This window comes from Equus przewalskii, chromosome 2 (genome assembly GCF_037783145.1).
Source record: "Equus przewalskii isolate Varuska chromosome 2, EquPr2, whole genome shotgun sequence".
Taxonomy (NCBI): Eukaryota; Metazoa; Chordata; class Mammalia; order Perissodactyla; family Equidae; genus Equus; species Equus przewalskii.
Genome location: NC_091832.1, coordinates 91743301 through 91764609, shown reverse-complemented (window position 1 = coordinate 91764609; position 21309 = coordinate 91743301). Strand labels below are relative to the sequence as shown.

The following is a 21309-nucleotide window of genomic DNA, read 5'->3' as shown; positions in this document are numbered from 1 at the left end:
AATTTGCAAAAATCCATTTATTTATTTGAAGAGACTAATTTTCTTTCCTCTCTGAAGAAAAGAAGACAAAACCCATGATGTAGCTGAGGCAGACACTGTGGGTGGTCAGTCCAACTGTCATTTCTCCTTTCTTCCTTGCTGAGAGAACCCCAGCTTTGTTCAGGCCATCCACCCTTCTCCACACAGCTATATGCTTCCCTCAGATAATCATGGTGTCCCCGTGGCCCTTGCAAGTGATTGGTCTAGGTTTCCTCAGTGGTAGAGACCACAAAAGAGACTTTCCTTTTCACCGACTGGATGCTGCCAAATCTGGCTGTGATGTCTGGAATTGCGGCAGCTGTTTCGTAACTGTGAGGTGAGCCAGCCCCTGAGGGCAAACCTGACAAGCTGAGAATTGCAGAACAGAAAGACAGAAAGAACCTGGTTGAGTTGCTGAATTAACCAACTCTTTGGTCACTCAACACTTATTATGTGAGAGAGTAAATCTTTTTTATTGTTTAAGCTGTATTGAGTTGTGTTTTTATGTTTCTTGAAGCTGAAAGCATTCTGATACTTGCAGAAGTAAAAATTTGGTAGCAATCTAGATAGATTCATTAAATTTTTTCTGAGTACACTACAAGAAGCGAAGTTCTAAATTCAAAACTTTGGCTTTGGTTTTCACAAAGAAACAAAACTTTAAGAAAAACACATACCAATATGTTGCAGAGAAGTTAGCTTTAACTTTTTATGTGAAAGGCAACAGTTGTTTTCTAGAATACTTTTGGGGCAGAACTTTCTTATTGAACAACCCCAAATCAGTCAGATGCTGAGTTGAAACTAAACGTCTACGACAGCATAAAATCCTCCTGAATGACTGTTATCTAATTCTAGACTTGACTGCTGAAGTAATTTCAAGTCCGCTGTGAACTAGGAGGCTGCAGTCTGAAACATTAAAATATAAAGGCAGATATCTTATAAGAAGTATATGTGTGACGATTACTGAGACTAAAGTAACTTGGTTTCAATCTTCCTCACATTAACTTATGCTACAATCCTTGAGTCCACCAATCTTAACTCAGGAGAAGTTTCCTGATCCTTCACTTTTGAGAGTTTAACTTCTTAGATTTACACCAGTTTGTATTAAAATTTCAATCTCACACCCGTCTCCCCCACAGGGAGGAAGAATATTAATATTGGGTGTTGGGGCCAGCCCAGTGGCATAGTGGTTAAGTTTGTGTGCTCTGCTTCGGCAGCCCAGGATTTGTGGGTTTGGATCCCGGGCGCAGTATCTACACACCACTCATCAAGCCATGCTGTGGCAGCATTCCATGTACAAAATAGAGAAAGATTGGCATAGATGTTAACTCAGGGCCAATCTTCCTCACCAAAAAAATAAAATAAAATAAATTGGATGTCAGTGGGTAAAATTCTGCCTTAAAGATCCAGCGTTTGGATGTATCTTCATCCAAGTGGTAAAGCTGATCCAGCACCAGTTTGGACTTCGTCATCTCACTGGTTTCCATTTCCTTCCTTCAGTGGAAGAAGTGTGATAAGATCTGGGATCAAGCAACCAAGGGAAGTTGAGTAAAGCAGGAGATCTCATGGCTTGCTTCAGTTTGACGCCTCACTGTTCCTCACATAGCACAGCCCAACTTACTAGAGCCTTGGGGTCCTGGGCAGAAGGCCCAGCTAATAGCGAGGCTATTTTTACCCCGTGTCATTGGCTTTCGTCCTTTGGGAATGTTGCAGGGGAGAGTGTGGGAATGTCGACGTGATTTGGGCAAGAATAAGGTGACCCTGGGTTCCTCTGTTCACCAAAATCTCTAACATCTAACAAAGTTCCTAGAATTCCTCTAAACCATGAGCTGAAGTTTCCCATCCTTCAGATATTTCGCCTGATCATCTTATTTGCATTCAATACACTGAATATTGATATAGGCAATCAGACATTTTTGGTTGATGTTGCTAATTTTTCTGGATTCTTGGGTGTATGTGGAGTCACATCAAATATACAGCAAGCTTCTAATCTTTCTACACCCCTCCTCAGGTCTTACTGTCATGTATTGAAAGTGGTAAATAGTTAATCACATTTTTAAACAACTTAAAATGTAAAGTTTGCTTTGTCATTTAAATATACAGGTAGGCGTACCATAAGAGAAACGTTACTGCCTTTCTGCCCTTGACAACCAAAGGAAGACAATGACAGATGATTGTATATTTTGTTTAATACTTGCATTGTTTCTATAGCGCAATTATAGCAATCTTTAAATTTACTTTTCATTACAAATATTTGTCAAGTTTTGTTTCAGAAACATTTTTCCAACTCTCTTGCACATGCACCCAGACACACTACAAAAAACTCATTCATAACACAGTAAGGGCAAACATTATTCATGTAAACATCTTTCATTAATTTCCCATAATTTAAAAAAATCATAGAATTATAGATATTGAATAAGGCTCATAGATTTAGTTCAAATTCCACAAAAGACCAATCAAAGATGCTCGTTAACTGTGATGGGGTTAACTTTTGGTTGCAATACATGCTGAAAGTGTACCCCTGGCTTCCGATCCTTAAACATACCTCACAACCTAATGAATGCATTTCAGGATAGAAAAAGAACATAGAAAACCCAGGAGGAAAACCTTTTGAAGTAGGGAGCTCAGAACCATGAACCTAATTTCTACTATGATAAGGAGGCATTATGTAGTCCCTGTAGTTTCTCAATACATGAATCGAGATTAATTATAGTAACCCAAAATTTAGCCAAGTCGATATGTTAAGATACATTGGCATGTGTGGACATATTGCTAGTATACACAGTGAAAATTTGTCATGATATTTATCATTTCATTATATCCAGGACAAAAGCAGGAAAAAAAAAAACCCCACTCAAGTTGAATATCATTATGAAGGAGTGTTCTAATAACGTAAGAGTCAGGAGAGTTGGGAGGTATGTCCTAGGGATGTGATTGGTCTTGATATTAAAACAACTTCTAACACGGTGTGTAAAGTCACAGACAGAGGAAGCAAGGATTTGCGTTATCCGAGGACGTCTCTCTCTGGCTGGAAGTTTGGTGCTTAGGTGCATAGTCTCCCAGAGCCGAGACAGGAAATGTACTGTGCTGAGAAATGGGCCCCTTGCCAGCTGCTCCCTGCTCCTTCCTCTCTGCGAGGTGGAGGTCAGGAGGCAGGGACTGCTGGCAAAACCGTGAAGTCCCACCCTGGGGTCTGCACCCCAACTCCACTGAGGGCAGCCTCCCTGACATGTGTGACTAGGCAGTAAGGGTGGCGGTTGATGGTGGCCAGAAAACCCAGTTCCGAGGTTCCCACGGCCATGTCTGGCTTCTGATTCTGCTGCCCTGCAAAGAAATTGTGCTCCGGATAACTGCACCGGTGCCTCTAATGCCTCTGATTCACTCCCAGGCCCTCCCAGGCCTGGAGCGATGTCACTGAAAGGTGGACAAGCCTCCACGAGCACCTAACTTACACCAGGAAGCGGCTGAGGCACTGGGGAAACCTACAGCTCTCTCCACGTCAGATGCAACCACGCAGGGAAGTTGCCATGAGTCAGAGTTATTTGTAGGCTTTTGGTTTTTAAAAAATCAAAATTGATCTGCATTGTATCTCAATAGACTCAGATAATTCTCACCAAAAATTTTGTAATTTGTTTAAATAGCACTGGAATAATTCAACTTCATTTAAATATATTCATTCTACCGTGAAAATATTTCATACAAACATCTATGTACATACAAACACATTAAAATTTGTGAAAAGGGTTTAGACCCCTGTGGTTGTATGGCTTGAAATAGTTTCATTGCTTTGAATAGGTATGCACACATTTGGCAAAATAAAACTATTAAAATTTAGGATTTTTAAAATAAAAAGTGACCCCGAGGCTCCAAATTCCTGAAGGGAAAGATCAAAGAAAAAACAATCTATCAAGGTACCTCAAGTAGACATAAAGTTAATATAGTTTGTGAACCTTTGATCTGTGGCAAATAAACATACAAACTACCGGTCTTGCAACATAGTTTTGCTTGTTTTGCTAAAACAAAAGATGTCTGGACTCTACATCATTACTCTGAAGACAGAAACTTGAGGCAACCGTTTTAAAACAAAGTAAATCAGAAAACCCTACCCTCTTGGGAGATCTTAAATGTATTTGACAGTGAGTGATTTACGATTTTATTTATGAAAGGAGAGTTACTAAAGTGCCTCATACTGTCTCACTGAGAAGACCACCCTTTAATTCACTGTTCACAGTTGCTGCAATTTGAATAGTTACGATTACATGCTGCAAATGGTTACTCTTGGCCTCCACCTTCAGGTTGTTGGTGACAAGGAAATAGTTTTTCAAGTGTGAAGAACCCGCAGGGGACAAATAAGTTTTAACTATGGCCCTAGACAGGTTCAAAGAGGTCTTGAAAAACGCATTTCCTTCCTCGTTTCTCATGTAGACCAGGGATGAAGCAGGTTAAAGTAAGAATAGGTTCTACAAAACTCAAGCCTTCCTCGCCTGTTGCTTTTAATCTCATCATTCTTTTGTGTCAGAAATTCAGTCCTTGCAGCTGTTTTGTTAGTCCATCCAAATGTCCATTTGGGGACATACTCCTACAGATTAGTTCCTATTTCTAAGTCTAACACAAGATAATATTTGTCATAGAAAAGCTGCTAAGGAAAGATCTAGTCATGCAGGAGTTGGACTGAGACAGCTCTGAGTGAATCTCCTCCAGACCATGGCATCATGCCCACTCACAGGCGCCCGCCATTTTTGGGGGAGAGCATAGTTCTCTCTTTCTTCCCCACCACATGGAATCTTCCAGATTTCTGCCACGATTATGATGCTGATGAGACTACCAGCTTCAGCAGCTTCCTGACATATTTCCTACCACAGTGGATGTAAAGACTCAGTAGAAAAATACATCCCGAGGTTTCCCCCCAAGACTTTGGCTCAAAGAAGGAACAAACCCTTACTTCCTTACCAGTTAATTCCTTACAGAACCTCAACCCCCTCGACTTCTTTACCTACCTACGGAACACAGTGAGTCTCGAGCTCCCCTCTGATTCCACCCTGTGACGAAGCCTTACATTTGGAAGTGTGTGTGCGTGGGGGGGGTGGGGGTTGGAGGGGTGGGGAAGCAGGAGCGACGGAGCCAGACATGGACACAGGATTAGTGGAGAGAGGTACACACAGAGGGTCCGAAGGCCACACACAGCCTGAGGGACTAGCTAGAGAGGAGAGGGGCTCCCATCACGGAGGGAGAGACAGTAACTGAGCTGGAGAGATCAGCTGGGGGTATTGTTACATACAGGCGCCCAGGTGTTCTCACAGACAAGAGAGAACGAGGAACGAGAGAGGGCAGGAGAAAGAAGAGCCAGAAGACATAGGAACAGAGGAGGGAGAAAGAGATGCTCGACTTGGGTGTATTGTTTCCTCTGACTTGTCTGAAGGTCACAGACACGATGCTGGGTTTTAAACTCAGAGTTATCATTCAACATCTAATTGAAAAATGGATTAGTTGGTTAACCACTACTTAGGACTCTTAAAAAAATTCCATTTGAATGGGGTAATCAGAGTAGCCTATTACGACAGAAATTATAGCCCACTGCAGCCTCCACCAGGGCAATATCGCCCTCAGAATGGAAATCATTCAAAGCGGAGCTGTACCGGAGTGCGATCTGCGCCATCCCTTCCCTGACCTCACTCCCTGACCTGGTTCCACCACCCCACGGACTGGGGTTAATCAAAGCCATCTTTCTCCTGAAGACAGTCACTCACTTTGGGAGCATTTGAATTAAAGCACCTATCAGAAGACAAGTCCCAGGACTCTGTCCATCTGTCACAGTTTACAGAACGGTCTCTTTCTACAGAATAGAAGCAATCCTGTCCTGGTGCCTTTTAATCTAAAACTCTATTCAGTTCCCTTTGTGGGAGATCTTTCTGGCAACCCTGACAACTTCTCATGTGTGAACCATCAGCTTTTTGCCCTGAAACCACTGCCACCTAGTTGCACCACATGCATCGCGTGCACGGGCAGCGTGCTCGGCTCTGCTGGACAGAGGGGAGCTGCTGGAAGCCTCGCCTTGTAAAGAGGGAAGGGCTGCTTCTGTCACTGACTTGAGGGCTGAATCCCACGCCCAGGGGCTGCCTGAAACGCAAGTTGTGAGCAGCCCTGGACCAAGCACTTCTGTTAAATTCTTCCTAAGAGCAATGTGTAACTGACAAGAAATAGCAGACTTCCTTCTGTCTGTTTCTTTACTCTTCACCCACTCCCGGCAAGCCTTCTCTACTCAGCCAGAGCTCGCTATTGGCTACAGCTTGGAAGGCTTTAGCTTTCAAGACCAAACTGGCTCAGGCAACAGGTGCCACCATTGACAGTTGCGGGTCGGAGCAACTGCTGCTCTCCAGACCTCCCAGCTGCTTCGTTGAGGCATCAAAAGAAGACACAGCTATGGCATGTGGTGAGGACACTTACAAAAACCCAAAACTCTCAGAATTCATTCAGAGCAATCCCAGTTATGTTACATACCTAATTAGCTAAACTAAAAAACAGGGTTTTTCTCCTTATTTCTGCAGTTGTGATTACACATATGGCTTGCAAAATGGCTGAAATGCTATTGATATAGTTGCTTTTAAACTATACAGGTGTTATTCTTAATTCACAATGCTTTGAAGCAGGTAAGTGTTTTAAAATTACAACGATGAAGAGTTTTAGCGTTAAGGTTTGATTTGTACCTAGTGACCAGTTTGTCTCTCTTAATAGTAGCAATTAAAACAAATCAACGTTTGAATTCTGTGTTAGAATTCAAGTTTGCTATTTGACTTTTGAATTCAATGCACTGGGCCACAAGCCAGACTGCTCTATGTTATGTACATTTAATGTGTACCCAAGGAGAAAAAATTACTAGCACTATTAAAGATATTGCAAAATTGCCACAGTTACTGCTTAGAAATACTAATTTCCTTCTCTTCTTTCTTAAAGTATATATTACAACTCTTCCATAACTTAATGCAAACAAAGTAAATTCATTTCTTCTCACATCTTAAAGCAAAGATATCTTTGTTTACATGCGAGAATAATAATTCTATAATAATACCCCGGCACTATGAGCCAGATCTTTATATTAGGACATAATAATGAAACAATGAGAGAGAAAGAGCCAGAGAGACCTACACACTGGCACAGACACAAAATCCATTTGGAAGTTTTCTCTTGTGAAAGATATCTAAGAGAATAGGACAGAGGGGTGAAATGACTCAAAAAATGGGATTCTGTTTGCTAGGGAAAAAACAAAGCCATTCTATTGCAAGATACAGATCAAAGGTTAAAAGGCAAATTATACTACATTTAGAGAATAAAAATGTAGTAATTCTCCAGCCTCCACACGGCACGGATGCAAGTGTGAGAACACAGTTTGCATCGGCCATAGGAAAAAAATCAAGGAAAAACCACTGACTAAAAACGACTGAAAAAAACCCCTTTCCCTTTTTCAGTCTAATCATTTGGCATCTCTGGATGTGGTACAGATTTAGACTTGAACCACCCAAGAACATCACGCTGTCTTATGTCAAGTGCTCGACAATACCTCTCAGTAGGACTTTGTTGCAAGGCTAGCTAATTTTAAATCTGGTATGAGTAATACAGTCAAACCTAGTTAGTATGCGAGAAAGTCGTTGCTAACGCAGAGTGAGAGGATGTGATGTCACAGCATGAGCAGTCCCTGGTTGTCCCGTTGTCAGATAAACGTAGTGCATAGATCCAAGTTTCTATTCCAGGTCTCTGAAGCCCAGAGCCAGGCCTTTCACTTCTGCTGGGTGGCCTGGAAGGCCTTCAGCTCCACCTGGTACCACTCAGGAGCTTCAGGCCCACTCTTCCCTGGGGGGCTGTGGTCATAGCCATAGGCAACGGTGAGCTCCTCATCGGCCTCCACAGCTCGCAGGGTGCGGATGCATTTGATGGGCCCAAAACGGGGGTGGACAAACCTAGACATCAAGAGGCGAACAGTCAATCCCGGGCCAGATCAGGAGGTTAGAAGCAAAGGCTAGGGGGTGCTGATGCAGGAATCACCCATGTGCTCCTCCCTGGACACCACTGAGAGGTCCTCACGGTGTGGTGCACAGATCAGCCAGCATCCACTTCACCTGGGAGCGTGCTAGTGATGTGGAGAATCTCAGCCCCACTCAGACCTGCTGAATTGGAATCTGCATTTTAACAACACCCCAAGGTGGTTCATATGCACATTAAAGTTTTAAAAGCACTGTTCTATCTTCCTTTTTGAGCATATCTGGCACTCTGTATTTATAAACCAACGATCGTGGTCAACAACAATCTACCCTTAATGAGAAATAGGATCCTGAGCAGCCTATCAGCATTTCAGCTCACCTGGTCTGTAGCATCAGATTACCTGGCTGGACCTCAGGTGGCGAAAGGCTTTTCCAGAGCACTTTTGGAGTTCTAAGAAATAGCCCTGTGGATTTTCAAAAGCGAAAACTCTGTATTCCACTCTATGTGTATAGAGGAAGTATTATTTTCTAGCATAAAAGTAGACGAAGATTTCTTTCTAAGAGAGAAGTCCAGACCTCTCTACCCACCTGATTCTTTAATATTTCCCTGTGATGCCTTCTGTGAAGGGAGCAGCATCTCATCATGTAACAACTCCTCTCGGAACAAGAGGCTGGCTAACGCTATGACTGTGTTCCTCTGCCAAAGGCTCCCAACCCACTTCACCGGCACAGCTCCCTGCAGGAGCTAAGCTATTCAGGGAATAAGTAAGTAATAGACGTGGTTCCCCTAACAGCTGCCGAATCCCAAGACGCAAGGCATGGCCAGAAAGAACTTAGCTTTATTTTTATATGCTCCTGGTCAATCTCAGTCATTTATAGTCACATTTTGAACAAAGGGCACCGAGACACCAAAGGAGAAGTTTCCAGGCCCTAAGTCAGATTGGCATGTGGGGTATGCTGGTTAGTATGTAGCTGGTTCCCTCCACCGGTGGTGAGAAAGGAGTATTTCTGCAGTTTAGGGGCATCTTTTATGTAGGGGAAAAAGGAACAACTTTTCCCTCACTCCAAGGGGGCCTCCATGTCCACCTTACTGGGTGTCATGTTTCCTGGAAATTACACTTGACTTGGGGTCAGAAGACTGGTGTGAGTCCTGAGTCCAGACATTCTTACTGCCTCCTCTTGGAAAACTCACCTCCGTATGTCAGAATCTCACCTTCCCCATCTGCAAAATCATAGTACTAGTAATCTTTATCCTACAAGAGTCTTTGTGGTGACAAAATAGGATCACATATATAAAGCACTTCATACAGTGCCTGGCACAAAGTGAGGACTCAACTAATATTAGTTATGACGTGTGTGTATGTGCGCGCGCATGCGTGTGCACAGAATTCTCACACTGTCCTCCAAAACAGAGGAGATCCCTGGACCAGGCATTTGGGAATTCCTTACTAAAATCACAATTCTTTGTCTCTAAATTAAAATATTTCATTAAAATTAATTCTCCTGAAATGGAGCTCTCGTTCATTTTCTGGGACACTGAAAAAATCCTGTGAGAAGCCTAAGACTTCTCTTATAATCCTCTCGTATTTTCATTTTCCTGCTCATTCTCATTATTTTCAGAGAGCAGAAGATGGGCAGCCTGAAAAGAAAGAACTCCATTTCAGGGCTGATTCTTCAAGCTGGCACTAAGGTACCCGGTGAAGAGCCCTTTGACTGAGAGACCTGCGCTTCCTGTCTGTGACCTGGGAGAGTCAGACTCGCTGCCTCACGGAGTTACTGGGAAAACTGAATAAGATAATGCATGAGAAGCACAGCAGTGACCTGGAGTAAGAGCTCAGCAAATGTTAACCGCACGATCAGCTGTCAAACCAAACCTCTGCACCAAATGGTTTGGGACCCTTGTCAACATGTCACCTATATTTACAGCTGGGAAAGTAACTCTTGTCTATTTGTGCATTTGGCATTTTGTACTATAGTTAAAACAGCTTGCAGAAGTGTTGTTTTGTTTATTTGAAAGTGTGCATAACAACACCAATGATTTTAGGAACAAACGAATGCCATGAATTGGTATCTAAATTTTATATTTGATTATTATTCAGGTAGTCTTCCCATTACCCCAAATAACTAATTGGTCACATTGGGCTTGGGGAAAAAACCCTGAAGAGTACAAGGACTTGATTTTGCACAATTGGTTCCTTCTCTTGTCTCCTGTGCTCTCTTCTTTTTGGTGAGAAAAATCACATCCTTGCAATGAAATCACAGAACTCATTTGTTTTAAAAGAATAGTCTATGTAGCATTTATTATTGTTAGTTACCGCTGCTTTAAAGTGTTGTTTTTAAGCTGTTTGCAGCTTGGAACTATGCTTTGGCCTCATTCACACTGGCCACGAAAGCCATGGAATTAATAACAGTGTCAGTTTCATTTCACATGACACATGTCCCTTGCCATTTCTACCCGCCCTTTAAACAGAAGTTGTAGCTTCAGTACTTGCTATTGGCTGCCAAGGAGAGCAAGTCACTGCCAGAACAATTTTTTAAGCCATCTCAGGGATGCAAGAAGGGACATTCAAATCCTGGCAGTTTTCCTACAGACTAAATGCACATGATCTGGTCCTGCTTATGTTAACACCCTAGAGGAGTGAGGGACTGCGAGCTATAGCTGAGCAGAAGAGGTTGCACACAGCTCTCAGGCTCCCAGGAAGAACTAGCATTCTCAGGCTGAGCTAAGGAGAGCAATGCCGATAGTATAAAGAATCCCACCTGTATCCTTTAAGGAATAGTTGGGGATGCTTGACTACGGGAAGAGAAAATTTAGGGGTCACATGAAAACTACTAAAATATTTGTAAGGCTCCTCCGTGGAAGAGAGATTGACACAGTGCACAAGAAATAAAGGGAGATAAGTAGGGCCAAGGGCTGGATGTTACAAGGAAACCCATTTGGGCTCAATAGAAAGAACTTTCTAATCATCAGAGTCCAAAAGCTAATTCCATAATATCTATTTCAGTCTGTCCAGATAGCCACCTTTGTGGATAACAGTAAGCTCCTATTCAATGGAAATTTCCAAAAAGACATTCAATGAGCACTTGTAAGGAGAGGCCCAAACCCCAAGAGAGTGGCAAGATTATTTGATTTTTTAAAAAATAGCAGCTTTGCTGAGATATAATTCACATATCATAAAATTCATCCAATTTAAGGGTGCAATTCAGTGGTTTTCAGTTGTGCAACCATCACCACTATCTGATTTTATAAACTTCTGTCACCTTCAAAAGAAACCCCATATTCATTAACCATCAACCCCCATTTACCCCACTCCCCCTAGCTCTAGGCAACCACTGATCTACATTCTGTCTGCATGAATTTAACTATAGCAGACAGTTCATATAAACGGAATCATACATTGTGTGTTCTTTGGTGACTAGCTTCTTGCACTTAGTCCAATTTTCAAGGCTCATCCATGTTGTGGAATGTCAGTATTTCATTCCTCTTTATTGTCAAATAACAGGGACTCGTTGATTTTGCAGGTCTTCTCCCACACTAAGACCTCATGCTCTAGACTTAGCATTTTATTTTCCTCCTTCCTTTCATATCATCAGAGGGTTCCCTAATCTCCATTGTGCAGAGTAAGTTCAATTTTTACTATTATTTCAAATAACACTATCCTTAACTTTCCAGAATGAGGCAATTGAACAACAAAAAGCTGCAATAAAACAGCCACCACTAAGTATAGTGTTTCTATAACATTTCTACTCTTTGAAGCACTTTTCCACGTCCTAGCCTGCCAGGGCCAGAGTGGGGCTGTTTAGATTCTGAATTTCAAGTCACAACCGAGAGGCCCCCCGCAGAGGACCTGGGTCATTCTGAGGGAGGGGACTTCTCCTCGGTCTCAGGGCCCTGAGGCAGAGATCTGCCCAGCGGCTCGGTATGACACTTACATATCGTAGATGCAGTTTGGAGTGAAGGAGTGATTTGCCTTGTGTCCCAAGGAGGCACAGTACTTGGATACGTGGTTGAAGGGCTCAGGCACATCAATGACCGTTTCTTCATCGAGGGAGAGAGTGTTCCCATTCAGGGCCCAGTCCCTGCTGTCAACCTGTGGAAAACAAGAAAGTGGACCTTAGAGACGACGCGTCTCCCAAGAGTCCAAAGGACATCAGGGATATTAACTCCTTTATCCCTAAACTTCATGGTTTGAGTGCCACACACGTGAAAAGAGCCTAAGGCATCCCTCTGCACACTGATGGGACAAAAGGCATCTGTGGGCAGCATCAGGCAGCTCAACATACTATTTCTTGATTTTCCCCATCTTATATGAAAAAAAGGATTTCAAGTCCCTTACAAAGACATACAGAAATATAACCAGATACCTTGAATTAAAAGTAGGTGAGTGTTATATAAATGAGCCAAAGATGGCTTCTATGTATTGGCTCCTAGGTTGTTTATTTCTTCACTGCACACTGAGACCTGGTACCTCAAAAGCCCACAGCACCAAACTCAAATTTTTACTCATCCAATTGCTTTTTAAATAACAAACAAGGCAGAGCTTTAGCCATTTAGAGTCTGCTTTCATGGCAGACCTCACAAAACCTCACACCACGTCTGCTAGCAATAGATAAGATAAACCCAGGACCATAAAGACCCCAGACTATAGCTGTTGTTTGGAGCTCTCTGTCCCAGACTCCTCACCATGCTGCACGTCACCTAGACATGTAAGCCCCCTCTCTGATCCCTCTCTTTCCCAGGAGTTCCCTGCCCTCCTCCTCTCTGGATGGTGGCCCTTGAGCCATAAGCCTCTGAATGGTCTAATGCTGGGAGGACATCCCCTCTCATACAACACTGTCCAAGCGCTACCCAACACCCATAAAGCCTGTTGTGAGCCGCTGCCTCTTGTGGTCATATCTTTTTCTTTGATCAGCCCCTAAATCCCTTTAACCCCTGTAGTGAGAAGGAGGAGGCAAAAGAAAAACAAAAGTAATAACATCAAATGGAACAAGAAATAAAGGAATGCAAAACACTGTGCTCTAGGAAATTCCTACACCTTTGCTACAGGAGGGCAACCAACGTGACCAGCAGATAACATCACTGATTACCTATATGCTTTCTTATCTACAACAGGACTCCCTATCTGCAGCACAACCAACAGGCTTCCCCCTTTCCAATCCACTCCCAGCCAACACACCCCAGGATCTGTCGATACCAGAACAGCCTTTTGGAGTAAATAGGATCAAATATTGATACAAAACTATTGACTCTCAGAGATATACCATCTCTCTCATTTCTAAATTACAGTTATGCTTTTATTTGCATCTGATATTCACTCAACAGATATTCACTGAAAGCTATGACATGCCAGGCACTGTTCTAGGTGCAGGGGATACAGCAGTGATGTAAGCGGAAAAAAATCCTCATGGATCTTAATATCCCAGACCTGTCATGGGACACAGATAAACAGCCCTAGGTACCATCTACCTTATGTTGTCACTAGTTGTGTATTTGTCTTATCTCCCCAACAGAATCTAAATTTCATGAGGGCAAGGAGGGTGTCTCACTCATTTACACAGTACAACATAGTGAGTTTCAGCACAGAGCCAGATTCTGCTATTTGGAACCTGCTTGAACTCTGCTAGTTATTTGTGGCCTTGGGCAAATGGCTTAACCTCTCTGGGCTTCAGTTTCCTTATCTGTAAAATGTTTGAACAAATAAACTATATGTCAATGTCCTGAGCCACCTTTCATACGCTGAATTCCTTGGACTTTCTGGACTGTTGATACAGAGGTCTGGCCATCACAAGGGGACACTGTGTGCCAGACCACACCTCAGTTTGGGTGCACTGACATCTTTGCCTGTGCAAAGTGCTCTGAATGTGCAATAACTCGATTATTTCATGGCATTTGCCTCTTTATTATTCTACAGGAATAAGTAAAAAAGTGAAGACATGAAGGTGGAATATGAGCGATAAGCTTCAGTCCCATGCTCTTGATGCAATGAGACCAGGATAGAGAGCTCTCGCTGTGCTCAGAGCATCGAACTTTTTGCCATTAAGCAGACACTTAAGGAAGTTAACTGTGAAGCGAAGAAACAAAAACAAAACACATGAAATCTGGGAAACGTATCAAAGATTGTGTCTTAAAGACAAGAGGTGATTCAACTCTAACTTTTTATTTTTAATTTTTTTGGCAATAGAACATTTCCTGGCAAGATGTAGACTACTGTACAGCTTTTGCACAAACAGAGCTAGGGCGCCTTCCTATAAAGCACCCTGCCCAAGATCATAAATTAATTACGGACAGCCCAATTGGATCTCAATTTTTCAGACACTAGGTGTAGTCCATTACAAAGCAACTACTGTGTCATTGACAGCACAATCCCACTTTCTATAAAATAGCTGTGGAACTTAAAAAAAAAAATCATATTAAGGCTCCACATAAGGAGGAAAATATCTGCTATAGACTGAATGTCTGTGTCTCCCCAAAATTGACATGTTGAAACCTCATCCCCAGTGTCATGGTAGTTGGAAGTGGGGCCTCTGGGAGGTGCTTGGTCATGAGGGCATGCAGAGCCCTCATGAATGGGATTAGTGCCCTTATAACAGAGGCCCCAGAGAGCTCTGTCATCCTTCTTGCCATGTGAGGTTGCAGTGAAAAGAGCGTTGTCTATGAACCAGGAAGTGGGCTTCACCAGACACCAGATCTGCTGACACCTTAATCATGGTCTTCCCCGCCTGCAGAATTGTGAGTAAATTTTTGTTGTTTATAAGCCACCCTGTCTACAATACTTTTGCTACAGCAGTCCAAAGCCTGTTATAAGACATGTCCAAGCAATTTTACCAAAAACCTAGCTGTTTGATCCATGATATTTCTAGTGAATATTAAAGTAAAGGGACTAATGAGAAAATTAAGAGTGTTTAAAACAAAGCCCTTTAACCAATCCGGTTGATTTTCCACTTTGACTCTACTCACCTCTTGGTGTGTAATTCGGACTCCATTATAAAAAGACATAACAGTATTAGGTCCCACTGCTACCTTTGAAAACAGTCCTTCTCCAGCACTGGAGATGAGAGATTCAGCAACATAAACCCTAAACAGAAAAAAGGGTCAAATAATAATTTTTTTTAGTCTGACATGTCACTCTTTATGTCAACCACCAAAATATCATTGTGGCTACTGAATCCAAAATGTTAGTACATAATAATCCAACGAGGAAGGAAGAAAAAAAAGTTAAACCACAAGATTTTGGCATTCGAAATTGAAGAACTCGTATTTAATGTCTCCTTTAGAGTGGTGTTTAAAAGTGTTCTCTAACAAGAGGGTTATTATTTTATATTCACAAAGTAACTCAGTGCTTGAGATAAGGTTTTTAAAAAAAATGTTATGTTTTTAGTTAATGACAATTTCACTGTCTTACTGGACAAGTAAAATACTTTCCAGAGCTAAAGCTATACCCAAGTTTATCAGTGCCAAATAGGAGGAAAAGACGGTTTTAATTAAGCCCCAAGATTAATCTCTTACATGAAAGAGTGACAAACAGTTAATAAAATATATCCCATAAGCACTTTCCAACAAAGGAGTTTATAATGGGTCAGCTAACTACAGCTGGAGGGCCAAATCTGGCTGCTGCTCATTTTTGTAAATAAAGCTTTATTGGAACACTGCCACACCTATTTGTTTGGTATTGTCTATTACTGCATTAGCATTACAAAGGCAGAGTTGAGTAGTTGCAATAGAGACCTACAAAGCCGAAAATATTTACTATGTGACCCTTTACAGAAAAAGTTTGCCAACCACTGGTTTATAAAAAAAAACGGCAGTCATGATTATGAAATTGAATTTAAGACAAGAGTACATGCTCCATCGACAGCAATTTCAGTTCTTCTGACACTCTGATGTAATGACTCTGGTGTAAATGATCATCTGTAACTTTTGTTACATAGATCTTATGCTTATTTAATGGACTGGAAGACTGAATTATTGCTTCCAACTCTTTACTCTCTCCCTGTGATAGAATTATACATCTTGCCACTTGGCCATGTGACCTCGTGGTGCTTCCTTCAGAGTGTGCAGAGGATATATCCCTGCCCGACTGACTTTGGGCTTGGCTGTATGATCTGCTTTGCTACTAGAACATTGGCAGGAGTGACTGCATGCTACCTCTCAGGTGTAAAGAAGCATGGCGAGTTTCTGCCAGCCTCCTTGGGTTTCCATTCATCTCCGCAAGAAGAAGATGCCCCAAGGGGCTGTTGCTCCTTTAGCCTGAGTCTTGGAATAAAAACGTGTGAAACAGACCTGAACTCAACTTGAAACCTGGAGTCCAGCCTAGTCCGGCTGAGCTGAGTTGAGCCCAGTCAAAAGTGGCTGAACCTCAGCCAATCAGCATAAAATAAAATGTTTGCTTTTGTAAATCACTGACAGGTTTAAGGGTATCATTATGCAGCATCATGACAAGGACAGTAACAAAAAAAAGATGGATACATATGGTTATGGTACTGCTGTGTTTTGGGGCTGGCAAGAAACCAAACCCTTCCCTCTGCAGATGGGCCACAGCCTCATGTCAAGAAAGAGGCCATTCATTCATAGTGATGTTGTGGTGTCAGCCCTGTCAGTTCAACCAGGCAAGAGGCCTATTCTCAGACAGGAACAAAACAGAAACTGAATGGAAGTCATGCTTACAAAGAGTGAGGCAAAGAGAAAACCAACTGCATAGGGCACTCTTCCTCATCAACAAGCCAGTTGCTAGGAAATGAGAATCCCAAGCCGGGTACCAGAGAAAGCCAAACTGAGAATCAAGAGCGAGAGTTTAGATGAAAGGGAACAGGACTTGACACGCTGGGAGTGAGCCTACAGAATCAGAGACTTGTAATTTATAAACTGGAATGTGTTTATGTTTCTTATATTTTCTTTGTTTCATTCCTGTCCCCGCTCAGTGAATAAAGAAATTATCTTATGTTCCAGACCCCCTCAGCTGAGCTAAGTAGAAAAGGGGGCATTCTGGTCCCTGCCTAGGCTAGAGCTTCAAAGAGTGTGAAATGCTCCTCTAGGGGCCAGCACGTGGCTGCAGCACAGATGGTGGCACCAGAGCCCGAAGAAAGGGGACACCTGGACAGGGCATGGCTGGCTGCCTGGCCCGACTGCTCTCTACGTAGAGCTTTCATTTGAGGACTGACCCACGGGCTGTTCTGTGCTTTATGGATGGAGGAACTCTCTTACAGGGCCAGATTCTATACAAGAATGATAACACTCTTCCTCAAAATATACAAATATTTTTTTCTGCTCAGGAACTTGGCCTGAGCAGAGAGCCACAGAAGAGCATTCGTTCCCACCACTAGGGTTATTTAACGTCACATAAACAGTGCCCTTAAAACCACATGGAAAAAATTACCTCTCGGATTCATAAGGATCTGGAAGAAGAGCATTGGTAGAGATGCAAGATGAAGTCGACTTATCAAAGTGGTACACGGCACCTGAAAAGCAAATGGAGACCTCAGTCCACGTTCAGAGTTAGGGAAGGGCATTTAAAACATTTCTTTCTACCTAAGGGACCAGAAAGAATTAAAAGACAAAAAATGTTCTTCAAGTTATACCAACTAGAATGAAATTCTTCAATATAAATGGAGAGTTTTTAGATTTGCTCTTGAGTTTTATTTTCAAATCTTAATGAATAGCCACCAGAAGCATCTCTTAAAATCCCATTTTTGCTTTTGAATTTTCTTTATTCAAATGGTTTAAAAGATGCTTGTGTAATTAAAATTTTTAATCAAGAAAATGCTTTGTCATGAAATTTTGACATCTCTCTGGTCAGATCAGATTGGATAATGGTTTTAAAATTTTCTCGTGGTTTTCTTCATCCTAGACACAGCCTGTAGAATCCAACCGCCCAGCCCTGGCAGTTGTCTCCCTTACTAAAAATAAATATTCAGCCTCACCAGAATTAAGGAGAACAGAACTGCTTTTGATAAAGCATTAACAAAGTCATCTTACTTCTATTGAGGCGGTTCAGAAGCCAATTAGTAATTTATTCCAGAAACTAAGGTACACGACCGTCCTAGAATTAACATTGGCTTTCTGCAAAGGATTAGCCTTAGAGAATCCTTCCAGAGCACAATGAAGACATATGATGCTCTGAAAGCTAATAAGTGAAGAGACAAGTTTTGGAACTGGAGGGCTCACTCCTGCAAAGTAAATTATTTTAGGCACTAAGGCATCACAAATATTCCATTAAGCAATTCCTTAGTGGTTACCAATGGTTACCAGGTTCTCTTTCTGTTTCTTCATACAATCAAAACCCAAATTAATGTCTCAAACGAAAGGTGAGAAAACAATCCAGATCAGTCAGTGTCTAACTGTGAAACAGAGTATTTGAGTATTTCAAAGAGAGAGAATTTAATTTAGGGAATTGGTTACACAGAGAATGGAAGAGCTGAGAAGCCAATCAGGGCAGTGAGGAGCCCAGAAGCCGCGAGAGCAAGAAGTCACAACCCTAAGCCAGAGGGACAAAGGCAGAGGTGATGTTCTTGGAGCTCTAGAGCTGGGGTAGCTCAGGGAAGCAGAACCATGGGGGACCTTGCTGGTGGGAGATGGCATCAGGAGACAGGCCGCTGCTAGAGACACGCTGGACACAGAGAGGGAGGGCTTCTTAGGGTGCCCTTCCTTCTCCGTGTCCTGGGCCAGTGCCTCCCTGTGGCCAAACCCAACAGAAGCCAGATGCACAGAGCCTGGAAAGTGCAGCCTGCAAGGGGCAGAAGCCCCCTGCAGTAAAAGCAGGGCAGGGAGAGGCTGAGGAACGCATCTGAGAGCACACCGGTAACGGACCAACACACAATCCATTAAAGGAAGTTAGTTTGAAAAAGAACACACTTTTAAACCAAACTTTTCTGTGGAATACACGTTCTCCTGTGTAGATATTCTCCTATGAACTTCCATCTCCTTTCGTGAGGCTAAAACTTTCATCGCAAATGTACTAGCTGTCGACTACATGTAAGGCACTCTGTTAGGGACTGTGCAGATATAGCAGTAACATCTCTTCCTGCTTTCAAGGAGCTGATGCCCCTCTCCTCAGCGCATACTGTCGCTTCCTCCACTCCCTGAACAGGCCCATGCTCCAGGCAAACAGAAGGCATCCTTTACTTCTCCTCCTTTCCTCTATAGTTTATACTATAACCTTTGACTAGAATTCGTTCATTCACTCAACAAACATTAATTCTAAGAGGTGAGCCAAGCCTTCAAGATGGAATAGGAATTAGCCAGGGAAAGGAATTCCTCTGTGGAGAGGTGAAGAGATGAGGAGAAAAGAAATTCCAGCCGGAGACGAATGAGAAAATCAGCGTGAAGTCAGTGGAGAACTGGAAGCAGTTTGTGGTTATAAAAGCATATGGAGAGTGTGGCGGGAGAGGTCAGCGAGGGGCAGGGCTGGAGCACGTGAAATATTCGCATTCCTTTCCCTGCTCCTCCCCCAACCACAGGACCGGATGGCCACACGACCCTGTGGGACCTGATCAATAATTGTAACTGAAGAGGGAGCGGAGGAGAGAACAGTAAAGATCTGTGCACCGGCTCTTCCGAGTCACCCAAATCAGCCACGGTTCCTGACCCTTTTGAGATCCAAGTTGTTCAACACATCCTTAAAATAGCAGGCCTGCCAGAAGCTTGCCAATAAATCCTCCTTTTTTTTTTTTTTTTTTTTTTTTTGCCTTAAGTTAGTTTGAAGAAGGTGTTTGTTAGTTGTATCCTGGAGTTCTAAGGAAAACAATCATTCCCCTGAGAATGATCACTTTTACTTCCCAAAATGTGTTTCTTACTTATACAAAGAAGAATGTCACCGCAACAATGACTTTCATTATATGTTTTACAGTAGGTGCCAATATCCGTATTTTATAATGAAGACACAGGTTCTGCAAGGATAAATAACTTGCCCAAGACCATAATACAGTCAGTGTTGGAGGTGAGACTCAAATTAGGTGACTCTTAAGTTCAAGGCTGTTGCCACTATAAATGCTGCCACTTCTGAAGTTTTAAAATTTGCATCACTAATTGGGATCCTTCCCTGGCCCAGTCTCCTCTTTTCTAAACATTATAACACTGTCTCCCTTCAGAACGTAAGTGAAGAGCACAGATGTTAGAATTTGAAGTTCAAAGATTACTGTTCCACTTTTAAAAACACACACAAAACTTTTCATTTTGGAATGATTTTAAGTTTACAGGCAAGTTACAAAGATAGAACAGAGAGTTCCCAGTACCCCTCACTGTTTCTCCTAATGTTAACTTCCTACATTTCTCAAATTTAAGAAACCAACATAGCTACACTGCTTTTAACCAAACTCTAGACTTCATTCAGATTTCACCAGTTTTTCCGCTAATGTCTTTTTTTTCTGTTCCAGGATCCAATCTCGAATCCCACATTGCTTTTAGACTGCCTCAATTTTTAACTTAAAAAAACAAAAACGGAGACATTTAAAACAACCCAAGTTGGACCTAAATGTAAAGTACTAGATTTCCTGTTTTTGGGCAACTACCCTTTGGAAAGTCTCCTTCAGATCACAAATAGCCTGATATTAGTTAGGTCTATTAATGCCTAGATTTATTATCTTTTCTACTTTTTTCTCCTTATAACTTAACTTGGGTTGGAAATACATGCATATATTGTTTTCAAGGACTCAGTCAATTCAAACAGCTTTCTCATCCTGTGCCACTCAAAATATAAAATCTTGACTTTTTTTTCCTTGTATGTTTTCCAGGTTTCCTCCAATAAATAATTTTATGATAAAAGAAAATATTTAGTGTGCCATACTGTACTTCTAAAAGGAAATAGGATTTTTTCTAATATGGACTCCAATGGGCTCACTCATGTATGGAGTGTGTACTCCATGAAGATGCTAGGCTCTGACGAGGGCAGGGATGTCAACATGCATTTATCCTTCCCAATCAGAGCTCAGGCTGAATCAGCTTTACCATTGGTACCAACCTGGAGATCTACCTAATTTGATTCTTGAATATCATGAAACTGTAGTTCAGTTTTTTTCTGAGACATAATGTTTGAAATTGATTGAATTACTACTGTCATTGCTTCATTCCTTCCCTGTATTAGAATTACATAGCTATGCCCTTGTCATGTGGCTTTTCAGCATCTGCCACTGAAATGCATGGTGTATATTTCCATCTCACTGATGTTTGGCTTGGCTGTGTGACTTGCTTTGACCAACAAAAAGTGGGTGAAAGTGACACTGTGCCAGTTTCAAGCTGAGGGTTTAAGAGACATCATAGGTGTCTGCTCATGCTGTAGCCTCCTGTGACCCACCTGAGGAAATCTTGACGCAGGTTGCTACTGTC

At 42.2% G+C, this 21309-nt stretch overlaps 1 protein-coding gene across 1 annotated transcript in view; it reads right to left on the bottom strand.

Moving 5' to 3' along the window:
* Positions 1-2186: 2186 nt before the first annotated feature.
* Positions 2187-21309, bottom strand: part of SETD7 (SET domain containing 7, histone lysine methyltransferase) — a 45131-nt gene continuing 26008 nt past the window's right edge. The window contains exons 6-9 of the mRNA XM_008520273.2: positions 17366-17447; positions 14950-15067; positions 11925-12082; positions 2187-7970 (exon numbers count right to left, since the gene is read on the bottom strand). Coding sequence (XP_008518495.1) covers positions 7790-7970; positions 11925-12082; positions 14950-15067; positions 17366-17447 — 539 coding nt within the window. The 3' untranslated portion in view covers positions 2187-7789. The remainder of the gene's footprint in view (positions 7971-11924; positions 12083-14949; positions 15068-17365; positions 17448-21309) is intronic.